Source organism: Ceratotherium simum, chromosome 2, assembly GCF_057802395.1.
Source record: "Ceratotherium simum simum isolate JZ-2026a chromosome 2, ASM5780239v1, whole genome shotgun sequence".
Taxonomy (NCBI): domain Eukaryota; kingdom Metazoa; phylum Chordata; class Mammalia; order Perissodactyla; family Rhinocerotidae; genus Ceratotherium; species Ceratotherium simum.
In genome coordinates, this window is record NC_141901.1 from 72435485 (window position 1) to 72451282 (window position 15798).

A 15798-nucleotide genomic window follows, 5' to 3' on the forward strand; every position below is an offset into this window, starting at 1 on the left:
CATTATGACCTCAATAAAAAAAAAGAAACATTTAAAAAAATAAATAAAAATAAGGGAAAATTTGGTATACATATTTGGTATATGTGTGTTAATTTAAACATTCAACTAACTCTGCAGTAACGTACTAGATGTACTTAGCTATAAGTATAGCTACTTAGCTGTCATTGGATTACTTTTCTCAACATAAGCAACCCAAATGGTATGATCAAACAGCATGAATAGATTTCTATTAATCTGCTGTAAAGATTTTCACATCAGTATTCTTAGCCCAAGGAAAATAGGAATCAAAAGAATAAATAATTCCCTCATATACAATATAGCATCTATTTGTTTCAGATAGTTATTCTTGTTTAAAGCACTGTTAAATTTTAGACGCATTAGTGAAATTTTGCTGTTATCTTCAGGCTCCTAACAGTATTGGTTTTGGGAAAGAGAGTGAAAGATCCATGATAATGACCAAATCAATAAGAGATGACGTTCCTTCAACCCAAGAGAATCTGGTCAAGTGGGCTTTGGACAATGGCTATAGTCCAGTAACATCATACACAGTGGCTCCTGTGGCTAATAGATTTCATCTTCGGCTTGAAACCAATGGTAAGTATGATTTTTTTTTAACTGTCTTAAAACTATCCCCCAAATGAAGCTTTCTAATGAGGAACTCTCCTTTCAGTTGATATGGTGCTATTTTTCTATTGCAAATTTTGATGATTCATTTGACTACTTTTTACTATACAGCTTAAAGTTATCTAGAATTGTGATAGATTATTTTGAGGAAACTCTTTAATACAGATTTTTCAGTCAAATGGAGTTGATGTTCTAGATCACCTTCACTGTGATTACATTAAGGATAAATTAACCTGGCTGCTTCTCTCAGAGGTATCTAATAATCACTTGCAGCTGAGAGACAGAGGGGTTGGGGCTGCAGGAGAGAAGTCCTAGGTCAGGCTGTGTCTTATAGGAAAATAGTTACGAAGACTCATACGTGTGCTTTCTCCTCCTCACCGAGAGGGAATGCAGGAGTTATTACCCCAGTTTGATGGAACAGAAGGCAGAGGCTTAACAAATTCTTGAGGTTTTCCAGAGTCTTAGAGCAAGCAAGACTCAAATCCTAAGTTTTCTGATCCCCAGACTTGTTCTTCACCCCATGGTACTGCCCCTGAGTGCAGTGCCGACAGAATGAAGGTTAGGGGCCGGCCTGGTGGCGCAAGCAGTTAAGTGTGCGCGCTCTGCTGTGGCAGCCTGGGGTTCGCGGGTTCGGATCCCAGGCGCGCACCGACACACCGCTTGGCAAGCCATGCTGTGGCGGCGTCCCATATAAAGTGGAGGAAGATGGGCACGGATGTTAGCCCAGGGCCAGTCTTCCTCAGCGGGGAAAAAAAAAAAGAGGAAGATTTGCAGATGTTAGCACAGGGCTCATCTTCCTCACCAAAAAAAAAAAAAAAAACAATGAAGGTTAGAAGTACAAGTTCAAGTCCTAACTCTGCCATTTATTTGCTGGTGGCGGGGGCGGGGGTGGGGTTGGGAATTGCTTAACCTCTGAGCCTCAGGTTTCTCTTCCTCAGTAATATGGGGAAACACAGTAGGCCCTGCCTCACAGGGTTGTTGTGAAGGTTATTGTTGAAGTACAAATTAAAAACCCTCCAAAGCTCTGACTTCTTTTGGACCCATACAGCTGTGCCATCTTTTTCAAAAAGATAGTATTGAAGGAGTTATGTCCACTGGTCATCTCACTTCCAACTCCCACTGAGATGGATTGACCTCAAGCATACATCAATTGGCTTTGGAGAGTGGATGTAGAGAATAGTGGGGAGATTTTTTTCCCTCTAAATTGTTGAAAATATGACAAAAAACACCGAGTATTGATTGTGTGGAAATATCTTCCCCTTTGAAGGAATAAGTGTGCCTAAGCAACTTTTTCTTTTCTCATTTAGGACTGAGTTCTAAAAGGCCGGGTTGCCCAGATACCTGTTAGAATTTAGCAGTCAAAAAGCAGGTAGCAAATAATTTTAAAAAACCAATATTGTTTCAAGAAGTCTTTAGAGAAACTATTCTAAAGAATCTCTAGATTCAAGGGAAGTATTTCAACGGCATTTGAATGGAATAATATTGTCCCACTTAACTTCTTCAAATCATAGATTTTTTTATAGCTTGTAGGGCCTTAGAAATCATCTAATCAATGGTTCTCAACCTTGGCTATATGTTGAAATCATACAGAGAGCTTTAAAGTATGTTAATGATTAGGTACTACTCCAGAGAGTGATTTTGAACCACCCTGGGGTGCAGCCTGGCATAGGCATTTTTTTGTAAAGCTCCCAAAGTGATTTTAATATGTAGCCAAAGTTGAGAACCGCTGATATAATCCAACCTCTTAATTTTAAAAATTAATAAACTGAGGCACAGAGAAGCCACTGGCTCCAAGCCACTCAGTCAATTAGAAAAAACACCAGAACAAGAATTCAGGCTTCCAGATCCTCATCTCTTTTATACATTGCTTGTTAAGAGTAATTTTACCCATGTGCATTCTGTGCTAATTCCTTCTGTTCTTGCCTCTGATGATGATGATTATAACCTGCATCAAACACTGATGATGTTTTGTCCTCTTCTGTCACCTCCAGAGGAGATGAGAGATGAGGAAGTCCATACCATCCCTCCTGAGCTACGGATCCTGCTGGACCCTGGCATTCTGCCTGCCCTGGAGAACCCACCCATCCGGGGTGGGGGAGGCCGAAGTGGAGGCTTCCCCTTTCCTTTCCCTGATATCTCCAGGAGAGGGCAGAAGGAAGGGGGAGAAGATGGGATCCCCCGGCCAAAGGACCCTGTCATCCCCAGCATACGGTTGTTTCCTGGGCCCAGAGAGCCTGAGGAGGTGCAGGGGAGCATGGGTGTTGCTCTGTCCGTCAAATGTGACAATGAAAAGATGACTGTGGCTGTAGAAAAAGATTCCTTTCAGGTCAGTGCAATTTCTTAAAGGAGAGAAGAGCAGGCTACCTCCCTCCCCATCTTGCCCAGTATGTATTAGTTATTTCCCTCTAGCTCTTTCACTTTTGAACTCTGGAGACTTGATACTGTTTTCTCAGTTGGATGGGCTCACTTCCCCTTGGCTGTGATTCTTACCCAGTTCCTGTTGTTCTCAGTAAGGGGGTTCCAGATCCTTGTGTGTCAATATTTTGCTATTGAATTTCCAAGGCCAACAAACACAATCCTTGGGCTGTTGAGAGGTGGTAGACTGGGAAGAGGTAAGGGGGGAGGGGGCATGCAGGCCTCCAGCAACCTTTACTAGGAAGACCAGGCAAAATGTGTTAACTGTATGCTGCAGAACTACCTGTGGGCCCCCCTTCATGTCTTTGGTGGTTGTTATTTCAGGCCAACAGCTACTCAGGGCTGGAGCTCACCCTGCTGGATCCTACCTGCAAGGCTAAGATGAATGGCACCCACTTCATTTTGGAGTCTCCCCTGAACGGCTGTGGTACTCGGCACCGGCGGTCAGCCCCTGATGGTGTGGTTTACTATAACTCTGTGAGTGTTCGCTAGAACAAATGTTGGCTCTTTGCCAGAACCTTGCTGGGTGTTACCTTAAAATTATTCTTAACACTTCTGTGAAAATGAGGAGGCATATACCCCAGGCCTGAACGAAGGCATGTGTCAGTTCTCAACAAAGTGGGATGTACTTTGACCTTAAACTCTTTGTTTTATTTGCTTTATCGGTGAATCTTTGGGAGTTGGGAGGCCCTGTTTTCTTGGTTGGAGCATTTGTGGTCATCTCTTCCAGCCATCCTTCCATCTCCTGGTGACAAAGAGTTCACTGGCAAGGTGATTATGACTTTTCTCTCTGGCCAAGCTGCAGGAACAAATGGCCTGATTCTTAGGAGGATACATCCAAGCCCTTGGGCTATGAGTGAGCGCATCTACACAACTGAGCTAACCGGAACCGTGGTCTCTCTGGCATCATTTGAGTCTTGTCCAGAAGTGGGAGGACTTCTCCCTCCCTCATGAACAAAAGAGCCAAAAGAAAGAAAAATCCGAAAAGAGCCTTCAAGAAATTATTATTAAGTCTCTCTCCACCTGTAAGGAAGCCCCTAAATTGAAGAAAATCTGCTTTTGAAGTTACCCAAAGGGAGATTTCACAAATTCTCCCAATGATAATCCATTGCAATAGCTAACACTTTTCAGAAATCATTCTTGTCAGTTCATCTAAATCTTTTCTCTTCAATTTAAACCTGTTCTTGCAGAGACGGACACTAGGCAGTGAGTATTAAAAGAATTTGAAACATGAAATCTCAAAAGAACTTTATAATGTTAATTTTGCAGTTCAGGTTGTACTTTTGATGGTAAAAATAAGGCTCAAAAATCCCTGTGTCCAGCTTTGACACGATGTGTGTGTCTGTGCTCTTAGCCCCTACTCTGGCTTTGGCTTGGGCTGGGGGGTGCACAACTACTCCTTCATGTTCATTCCACTGCCGGTCGATAGATATGCTTGACCCATCCAGAGAAAAGACTGGCGATCAAGTGCACCAGTTAGTGTGGCTCATGTGGAGACTGACTCTGCTTTGAGTCCAAGTTTATTGTTCCTCAGACAATCTTAGAATGTTTGAATGTTTGAGCTGGAAAGAACCCTAAGATGATCTCATTCAACTTCCTCATTTCACAGGTGAGGAAATTGAACTTCGGGGAGTTAAGAGACTTGCTTAGATTTGAGGGACTAGTTAAAGGCAGAGCCAGGCCTGAATCCAGCTTCCTGACCTCTCCGCCACTAATCTTTCCTTAACACCAGGCTGGCCCAGCTGATCGCCCTTTGTTACTGGAATAAGTTTTGACCTCTATGATGAACACCCTTCTGCCATTTCCAACAGTGATTTTCTTGCAATTATCCAATTTTTCCAGATATAATTAATGTCATTTATTACTGGTATACTTGATTTTGGAATTTTAAAGTTGTGTCTAATTAACACCAATAAGAGGCTATGGTAATCTGTCTGTTAAGTGAAAAAAAGTGTCATTTGCCTCAGAAGAGAAAATCATGAGCCCTTAAAATCCCTTCCTTCTCATATATATGTATATATGTATTGATGATGATGGTGTTGATGATGATAATGGTGGTGATGATGATGGTGGTGGTGGTGATGATGATGCTGATGGTGATGGTGATGATGATGATGAAGATGATGGTGGTGGTGGTGGTGGTGATGATGATGATGGTGGTGATGATGGTGGTGGTGATGATGATGATGATGAAGATGATGATGGTGGTGGTGGTGGTGGTGGTGATGATGATGATGATGGTGATACCTAGGGTAAGCAATATCCTAGGTACTTGCTTCAATTGCATCAGTACTTGGAGGACCTGGTAAAGAATAGAGATGAGGTTTTCCTACATTGTCTTCCCATTCTACTCCCTTCAGTGAATATTTTAGCTGTTTATTCCAGTTATAATTGTTTGTAGTAATTTTCAGACTCACTATGTATTTTGATTTTGCAGAATATTCAAAATCTAAGCATGTGAAGCAAAAAATCAAACAAAAAAAAAGCAGAACTATACTACATATGCAAAGAAATCAGGATTTAATTTATGGAGTTGTGGTTCTTGGGTGAATTTTTTCCTCTCATCCAGAACTAACCTAGGAATAATCATTTTAACCAGTGTTAAGATAGAATGTCATCGAATAAAACATGATGTACTTTCCTGCATCTATACACCATACAGAAAGATACTGGGGAAGAAATGAGGAAAAGATAGAGGAGTACAAGAGAAAAGATGAGGAGAGATGGCTAAACATTGGGTCCTTTGCTTCTAACCCTTACCAGACTTGATACAAAACTCGATGGATACTGATAACAAAAGCTCCTTCATTAGCCAACTCTTAGTATTTAGAATTTTCAGTATAAAGACAAGCACCCTGAGGAGAAGTCCCCTTCCCCCACGGTATGGACAGGCCTGTTGACAACCACATTCAACCCTATTTCAGTGTCTAGTGTTTTCCACTGTTTGAAATAATTTGTATTTTTTCGCAAGGGAAAATACATATTTTAGTTGAAGTCTTAATGTGAACATGCATTGGATTTCTCTTTATTTTTTGTCTCTTTGAAGATGAAGTCCTAAAAAAACTTGAAGTTTTATTTTTTTTAAATCACATTTTCAGTTTGCATTTGAATTATTACATGGGTGTTTATGTGAGGTAGAACCAAATGCATGTGAGTTGGTGTTTTTATAACATTGTCTGTGCTTTGTTTGCCTTTTAGATTGTGATACAGGTTCCATCCCCCGGGGATAGTAGTGGTTGGCCAGATGGTTATGAAGATTTGGAGTCAGGTGATAATGGATTTCCGGGAGATATGGATGAAGGGGATACTTCCTTCTTCAGCCGACCTGAAATTGTGGTGGTATGTGTTTATTTGCAGTAGGTAGTTTGTGGAGAATGTTGTCTTTTTGGCTGGCTTTAGTTAGGGACTAGTGGGAAAAAAAATTAGATGTGAAAGGCCAAAGCTCATAAAGCTGCAGGGCCTTCTTCCTTCATTTGACTGTGATTTATCTCTATCTGTTTGGGTTTTTTTCCAGTTTAACTGCAGCCTGCGGCAGGTGGGGAATCCCAGTAGCTTCCAGGACCCGCCCAACAGAAACATCACCTTCAACATGGAGCTGTACAACACTGACCTCTTCCTGGTGCCCTCCCAGGGGGTCTTCTCCGTGGCAGAGAATGGACACATTTATGTTGAGGTGAGATGTGAACCTTCGCCTTGGGCTTGTAGGTTAGCACTGAGTTGTTGTAGCTCTGGGGCAGGAGCTCATGCACCCTGCAGCAGACCTCTTCCTGTTCTTCCTCACGGGCATTGACCAGCTCTGGGTGAGGGCCTGACTCAGAAAACACTTCCAGGTTGATTTCTGACCAAAGCAGGAAATTTCAGGATTTGCTAAATGGAGAGAATATTTTATAGATGAATGTTTTAACAAAATTGGCAGTGTGAATTCTGCTAGTAAAGCCATGTCCTTGCTTTGTCCTTAGCATTTTTGGAACAGTAGTTCAGTAGTTGCAAATATCAGAGTATTGCAATAACCATGGAATTATCCACTAACTGTGGAATATTTCAAACCACCTCACACTTTATCTTTTAAATTGCACACACTTTAGTGAAATGCTGTGTTCTACCTTATCTCATGAAAATTGCTTTTGCTAGATCATTATCTAAATGTATCTATAAATTTATTAAAATTATTTGCTCTATATAAAATGGTAGTAATAATGCATAGCATAAGTCTGTGGAATGACTACAAAAATATTAGGTAGTGGTGGTAATAATGACATAACATTTTTTGCAGATTTATTTTGTGCCAAACTCAGCTATAAGTATTGTGGTAATTTACTCTTCAAAGCCATCGTTTGAGGTGGGACTATTAATATCCCTATTTTATGGATGAAGAAATTGAGGCACCAACTTGTCTAAGGTCACACAGTTAGTACCTAGTAGAATTCAGAGTCAGGGTTCACACACAGGCCGTCTGGCTCCAGAGCCCACACTATTATCACTGGATGCTACTATCATTTATCCTCCAAATGCCACTTGAAAGGGGAGAAAATGTGACCTCTTAGCAGCGCAAGTGTCCAAGTTCATAGATTGGATTCTAGAGAAGATAAATATCCTTATGGCCCCGGAATGTCTGCTGGCCTTACAGGGAAGTTGTTGTCTGATGAGCTGGTTTTGGTGCTAAGCTGCAGGCTGGTGTTATACTTCACTGTGGGAGGAGTGAGAAGCTTAAGGGGTCGAAAGGAGATACTTCCATATATTAAAAGTGACTTCAGTGCACATATTTCTGTTTTAGAAAGACAGCTCTCATTTGTACTGATTCTGGGACGGAGCCCACTGGCTCTGGACATTTTCCTGGATCTCTCCTCTTTTTTGGTTCCCTGTTCTGAGAGGTCTTTTCTTTCTTTGGGAATGCCTTCTTTCTCCACTGGGGAGAATATACTGTTTTCTACATGTTGTTCCTAATCATAGACCTCTTCTGATCCAAGATTGTTGTTTTCTTCTTGCTTTTGTGGCTGCACAATCCACACGTGCAGTTGGTCGGTGACTGCTTATTGTGCTGTGGATTTTAGTGGCCCTGCTTAATGGCAGTGTGTTCTTTTCCAAACGTGTGCCAACTTTGCTAATTTATGGCTTTGCTGCTTTATGCTAATCAGTGACCCATCTTCCTCCTGTATCCCTCCCACCCTGGGTGTTTTGGTTTTTCTCCCCCATCCCCCGAGTGCTAGCTCACGTGAAATACCTTTTTTCATTCTTGTTTTCCCATTTATATCTTTTCATATATTATCTATATTTTTCATAATTAAATTTAGTCAAAGACATTGTCAAGTGATGAAAAGGAAGAGGACCAAATCTCTTTGCTACCATTTTATTTTATTTTATTTATTTATTTATTTTTTTGTGAGGAAGATCAGCCCTGAGCTAACATCCATGCCAATCCTCCCCTTTTTTCTTGAGGAAGATTGGCCCTGAGCTAACATCCGTGCCCCTCTAACTCTACTTTATATGGGACGCCGCCACAGCATGGCTTAACAAGTGGTGCATTGGTGCGCGCCCAGGATCCGAACGTGCAAACCCCAGGCCACTGAAGTGGAGCGTGCGCACTTAACTGCTTGCACCACAGGGCCAGTCCCCCTGCTATCGTTTTAAATATCAAGTACATTGAAGAGAATTTGGGGGGAGAGGAGGAGAATGTTATAAACTGCTTTATTTTAAATCACCTAAAATATGAGAGAGAACCTGTAAATATTTTGCTAAATAGGATAGCAGCCATGCCTAATCTGTGTTTCTCAGTTTGGACTCCACTACTGATAAGAAATTTTCTTACTTAGGGTAAGTAAAACTTACCTCGGTCTAAAGAACTATTTCCAGTTTCTTCTCCCAGCTGTCCTTATCACACCCCCTACCAGAATCGTCTCTTCCCTCTAGATCACAGTCCCTTCCTTTAATCCAGGACATTATCAGTTTTGCCACTCGGTCTTTTGTCATCTCTGGGTGGTAGTTGGTCACGTAACGGCAGCTTTTCTTTTAGTTCATTTGTCTTGGGGAATTAAAGAAGCTGTTTATAACCCCCCAAATTTAATCTATATAGTACTACCAAAAATAGCCGGCATTTATTGACTAGTTGGGACCTGTGTTGTTTGCATGTGATTTTGACTTTACAAATCGTCACAGTAACTGTATCTAGTAGATATTAGTGCCCTCATTCTGTAGGGGAGGAGACAGGCTCAGAGTTCACGGTGCGTGAGCAGCAGAGCACAGGACTCCTGGGGCTCGTCTCACTCCAAAGCCTGTAGTCCTTCTACTACTCCTTTCCAGTCCATTTTAGAGTAAAAGAATTACTGGTAATACTTTTTCCTCCAAAACAACTTTTTGGGATACCTTAGACATTCTGCCATTACATACTTTCTTTGAGATTAAAGAAAAGATTTGCATTTCTTCAGGCACACATTTTTGCATGGCGGGTTCTGAGTTCATGTTAAAGGGTACTTTTGAGTAATAGGATATATGCAATTTGCCATCTTTCCAAGATAAAATATCTTATTTTGCAGAAATATTGCAAAAATAATGAAGTGTGAATATTTATGGACTACCAAACACTACTTCCCAGAAAGATTTCTTACCAAGTGCTCTCCCAGGGCCATATCTTGGGCCTCGTTGAATTGACCCTGTGGCTACAGTGAAATAGTAAAGAGAGAAATGGACAGGGTCAGAAGACTTGGGTTTAAGCCTTGGTATTACCCAGTATTTGCTAGATATGATTTTGAACAAGTCATCTGTTCTGTGTGTTCAGTTTTCCTCCATTTGTAAAATGGACGTGAAAGTATTTATCTCACAAGATTGTTCTGAAGGATTAAGCTTTAAGGCACAGCAAAGTGACATTATTATAACATCTTCATTGTTGAGTGTCTTGAAGTTACCACGTAGGGATCTTTCAAAATAGTGCTGTGGACTAAAAGCCCCTTGCGTTGTCAGGGATTTCCCCCCGGTATCTCAGAATGGAAAGTGTGTTTATAGCTCCATGATTTTTGAAAGGATTCTAGGGCTATTGGCCTGTGGTTAAGGACAAACTTTATTTCTAAAGTGTTTAAGTTTATTTTGATCCTAAGTTTAGTCATGGAATGAGGCACAGAGGGAAGAGGCAGTTCATAAAATGATCCGTGTATCACCAAATGGAGAATCCAGTCTGGTCTGGGGATTTTAGCTGAGTTTGGGATAGTTGAGGTTTGAATTCTGTTTACACTTGGCTAAACACTACTTCTTGTTTCTAGAGAAAAGAACCTTAACAAGGTTTGGACATAGCCCATACAAATGTTTTGTAAGACGGAAGTGTAAATGAGTTGGAAACGTTTCCAGATTAGATTTCCCTTAAAATACCCTTGGGCTTAAAGAGTGAAGGGAGAGTACTTGGCAAGGCCTGATTTGGACCTGTGAGCAGCTGGGACACTTTGCCAGGCCCGTGATCGCCACCAGATTGCACCGTCCCTGACATCCAACCCCAGAGGCCAGCTCTGCCTACTCTCTGCGAAGCAGGAGTTTAGATGAATCTGTAGCTTTACTGCAATATTTTAGGCTCACTCTGACTTGTTGCAATTTAGAAGTTCACTCCTCCCTGCCTAGGTTAAAGAGACGCTGCCTCTGCACTTTATTTTTTGAGCAATTTTTAAAAAGAGCTTGCCTAACAAGTGATCCACTATTATGACAGTAGGGGCTTTGCCTGTTGCTATTTTATTTATTTTGGAAAATTTACTTCAGGTGCATGATGTGCTTTTATTTTTATCCCTCAGAGGACTTATGGGAGGGTAAAGAGACTTATTCATCTTGTATTAGAATCTTCCAGGCTGGCATTTGAACTAAATAATTCACTCTTACCATCCATATCAAGTTTAAGTGGAAAACATCTCTTTCTTCAATGAATGTGTGTTACTTTTGTAATTAGAAGACTGTATAAATATGTTGTGGAAATTAAAGCAATGTCTCTCATCAGAAGGGCCATGTTGTATGTCGCTGTTGTGCCTAAAGTAAAAGTGAGGTGCTAACTTGTTACTGAATTGATCTTTCTGTTCTTTTGTAGGTGTCGGTTACTAAGGCTGACCAAGAACTGGGATTTGCCATCCAAACGTGCTTTATCTCCCCATATTCGAACCCCGATAGAATGTCGGATTACACCATCATTGAGAACATTTGTCCTAAAGACGAATCTGTGAAATTCTACAATCCGAAGAGAGTGCACTTTCCTATCCCACAAGCCGAGATGGACAAGAAGCGATTCAGCTTTGTTTTTAAGCCTGTCTTCAACACCTCACTGCTCTTTCTACAGTGTGAGCTCACGTTGTGTACCAAGAAGGAAAAGTACCCCCAGAAGTTACCTAAGGTTTGTGGGCCTTCATCCATTTGTACTGTTATTTTGATATTTTTAGGTGAGGTGGTGGCCTACAGAGAACTGTAATCACAAGTTATTGCAGGTTGAGGTTTTGGGTTTGGGAATTGCCCAGTTGAAGTAATAAAAGTCCGTGTTAGCAGGGAACTGTGAGTTTTATGGAGTCTTAGAGAATAAATCCTGACAGTGTGATTTTTTTTTTTTTCCGTGCGTGCTACTTAGTAGTATCTTACGAATGATAAATCAAAACTGTTTTCCATTGAGGGAGAGGCCTGGCTTTATCTTCACTATTCAGATAGCATGCAGTGCCAAAAGTACAGAGAGCCGAAGGACAAATTCAGTGTGAGGATTAATTTTTCCAGGTCCTGCCGAGACTTGTATTGCAATTGTTTTTTGACCTTCTCTGTGTGAGTTATAGGGTTGACTTGTCTCAGGAGGACTTCTAAGGGAAACTAACAGATATTTTAATTTTTCTCAGTTTCATATCAGTTCATCGTGTTTGCCTCACATTACTCCCCATATTGAACTAGTACATTCTATTGCCACAACAGAAATCAGAACCTTTTGACCTTGCTGGAATAGCTACTATAGGGGAGATCTGCAAGGTTAATTACCTCATTAGTTTGGCCTTGTACATGAAAGGTATCCTTTGCCTTAGTTTTGTTTTTGTGATCTGCCATAATTATGTATAATTTCGTATGTGCATTTATTCTGTAGATATCTCACACAACGTAAGCTGACTTCTAATCCTCTTGTAACAAGTCACATATTGGTCAATATATAAAAGTCTAATAATCGCGCTGTATGGGTAATAATATATGTATAGAATTCTCTCAATTAATACCTAGGTTGTAAGAGATAGGTGTAGAGGTAGAGGAAAAATTATTATCAGATAGATTACTGTTGACCTGAATCCTTGGCACTATTATATTCCCTTGGGCATTCATTTCTTCAATAACACCAAAGAAAATTTTATAATACATATGAAAATGTAGCAAATCTGATTATAATCATCAGGGAGCACATATATATAAGATGATTTAGACTGTGTTCTTTAGGTTGCTTTTGGAAACATTGATGCCTTAGCCTTGTGGCCATTTACCTTCCAGTGGCCATCAAGGTTGGAGCTTAGTGGACAGTGGTAGAGAGCCCTGGGGAACTTAATGCCTGGCTGTGGGACCCAGCTACTTCCTGCAGGCAGAAATAACTTTTAGGAGTTAGGGATCTAGGAGGGGAGGTCTGGCAGTTACCAGGGGTCTTTACTGATGGCTTTGGCTGTTAACTTTCACCAAGCCTGGCCTGTAGCAGCCCAGCTTCATAGTGTGTTAATTTGTGAAAATTAGTCCCAATATTTCCTTCCAGAACATTCTAAGGAGAGCGCTAAGTCCCAAAGGATGACATGGGATGTGACCCTAAACCTAAAGTTTACACCCAAGGCAAGATACAATGGGAAGAGCATGGAGACTGAGAAGGAAGGCCTGCTGCTTTCTAACAGGACTTTAAGCAAGTCCCTTGACCTCTCAGAACCTGCATGTCCTCATCTATAAAACTGAAATAATAGTACCTGGCTTCCCTCTTGGGTAGAGGAGCAAATGAGATAGTAGATATGACAGTCCACCATTTATAGAGCACAGCTTAGGATGAGCTCTTACCACGGTCTCTCTGTTCACTGCTTATGGTTAATATTTCCATATTTCTAGTAACTTCTGAGTACTTTCTAGGACAATAGAGCCAAAGAATCTTCTAGGGAGAGTTCTCAAAGATTATTAAGTCCAATTCTGCCCTTTGCTGATGAAACTGAGACCAGAGAGTTCAGTGCCTTGCCCAGGTCATGCAATAAGTTAGTCATAGAATCAGAGACTCTTACGTAGCTGAAGAACTAATAGGAAAGTAAGAAGGCTTTTCCTAAAATGCAAATCTTTTCAATAATGGTGCCTCTCCACAGAAAATCCATTCTTAGAGGACTATTGTAAAGATTTTTCTCTGGGTTTGTGTTTTGTTTTGTTTTGTTTTGTTTTGGTGAGGAAGATTGGCCCTGAGCTAACATCTGTTGCCAGTCTTCCTCTTTTGTTTTTTGCTTGAGGAAGATTGTCACTGAGCTAACATCTATGCCAATCTTCGTCTATTTTGTATGTGGGATGCCACCACAGCGTGGCTTGATGAGCAGTGTGCAAGTCCGTGCCCGGGATCTGAACCCGCGAAGCCCAGGCCACCAAAGTGGAGTGTGTGAACTTAACCATTACGCCACCGGGCCAGCCCCAGGAGTTGTCTTCTTATAATATGTGTTTGACTTACATGTTGCTCAGAGCAGCGATGACAATAAAGCCAAAAGTCTTTGCTTTTTTGTGACTAGAAGAGCTGGAAGTTAATTAACTTTTTGGGGTGCCTTGCTATAGGCTTTTAAAATGGCTAATAAATTTCTTCTTACAACAAAAGCAAATGGCTGTCATTCATTAGAGTCTCACCTAATGATGAGCTTAGACAAGGAACTAAAGTTATTTTAAAGAAAAAGGCAATAGAATGTGATTATACTTTTTAAAAACAGATACCTTGGGCTTGGGCATGCTAGTTCTCTTAAAATAGCTAGAAGCAGCTGATCTCATGGCCTCCACACCTGGGCACAACTCCCCAGGTCTCCATTTTGGAACATTAAAAGCAGATGACCCTGGAAAGCTTCATTTTGCATGAGCCTATACCGGGATTAAAAATCAAACATACTCAACATGATTATCTTTTTGGACAACTAATATAAGATCTGTCACCTTCGTAATTCAATACATGAAGTTTCCCACAATCACAAATCACAAACATGAACCATTTATGTGAAGCCAGCTTGGTGAAGAGCCAACATTTGTCTTATAGTTTCTTTATTTTTCAGACTAAATAACACTAAAACCTCCAGTTGTTTTATGGGAAGACAGAGGAAGAAAAAGACAATATTTATAAGCTGTCCAGCAATATTTGCATCTTTAAGTGCAGCTGAGAATACACTGAGCCTTCCACTGTATGTGCCAGATTATTTGTGGTTCTTTGAAAAACATCAAAATCTCCTGTTTTTCTGTGGTAAACAGCTGTGAGCTGTCTGATAAGGGACACAGGACAACTGTGTAGGCTGAGCTGGTGAAGGCCCTTTTGAATGATCCCTCAACTCTGTGCTTTGCTGTTCCTCTCTGCAGTGTGTGCCTCCCGATGAAGCCTGCACCTCACTGGATGCCTCGATGATCTGGGCCATGATGCAGAATAAGAAGACGTTCACCAAGCCCCTCGCTGTGATCCACCACCAAGTAGAAGCTAAAGGTGTGTTTTGGGAGGCTCAGTCAGAGAATAGGGACCTCAGGGCTGCTGTGAAGAAGCTCCAGTACTACTGTAAATCAAAGTCCAGTGTTATTCAAAAGACAAATCAATGGCCAATTAGTAACTTTAGAAAAGGATTCTTTGCCCGAAGAGTCTTTTATTTAGTTAATTCTCCTGCTGCCTGTGGCTGAGTGGTTAGTGATACATTTGCAAATGATCCTTAAATATTGATCCTCCTTAGATATTAGATCCGAGTCAAGATTGTCCCTGTCACAGTGTCACTCTGCCTTGCATTCAAATATGCTTCCTTGAGTGTGCAGGAAAGGGTTAGGGTTCCTCTTGGCATGCTGGAATCGCACCCAGTCCACAGCCCATCGTTCTGTGATCTACTGGTAAATCTTGTGCTGGCTCCAAGCTGTTGTAGTGCTTTGTCAAGATCACAGATACCTTTGGGGAGAGTGTTGTCTATATGAACGACCAGGCTTCTTAGGTGTCACAGCAGAAAGAAGGTTGAGAACCACTGTCTAAATGTATTTTTATAATTCAGTTTTCAGAATCTAAAACAGTTACATTTGTTGTTTGAAGCCAAGGGTGCCTCTTCCTACTCATGCAGGAACATTCAGCAAGCTGCATCTTCTAGGAGAAAAGGAAGGTTGTGTCCTAAGAGGTGTGGCATGAGTACTGAGAGGACAGGCGGGGAAAAGCTAGACCTGGCGTAGGCTGAGCCAGCCAAACCAGCAGAGAAACAGAGTTGAGCTCTTCGGGGATATTGAGAATGGATATGAGGCCCTTTGGACTGTGTGGAGAGCATCTGACAGGATCAGCATCACAGCTCCAAGGGCATGAACAAGCAAGAACACACCAGGCAGCTGTCAGCATCTGAGGGGGTGGAATCAAATGTCGCATGGGCTATCTGGGCAGTTAGAGTGTCACTGTCTAGATACAACCTGCGCCTGTCCAAAATCATTGCTGTTGAGGGGTGTCAAACTAAGAGAAGGCTGGGAGAGTGAAAGTGGATTCCAAGCCTCTGGGGTTAGATATTTCAGGACTAGAGTCCCAGGCCACCTACCACCACCCTGAGGGACAGAGAGGAGCCTGGCACCAAG

At 41.4% G+C, this 15798-nt stretch overlaps 1 protein-coding gene across 3 annotated transcripts in view; it reads left to right on the forward strand.

Moving 5' to 3' along the window:
• Positions 1-15798, forward strand: part of TGFBR3 (transforming growth factor beta receptor 3) — a 185763-nt gene that overhangs the window by 145933 nt on the left and 24032 nt on the right. For all 3 annotated transcript variants that reach the window (XM_087447604.1, XM_087447614.1, XM_087447607.1), the window contains exons 8-14: positions 405-594; positions 2616-2950; positions 3364-3516; positions 6238-6378; positions 6554-6712; positions 11093-11392; positions 14575-14695. In XM_087447604.1, the coding sequence (XP_087303730.1) occupies positions 405-594; positions 2616-2950; positions 3364-3516; positions 6238-6378; positions 6554-6712; positions 11093-11392; positions 14575-14695 (1399 nt within the window). The remainder of the gene's footprint in view (positions 1-404; positions 595-2615; positions 2951-3363; positions 3517-6237; positions 6379-6553; positions 6713-11092; positions 11393-14574; positions 14696-15798) is intronic.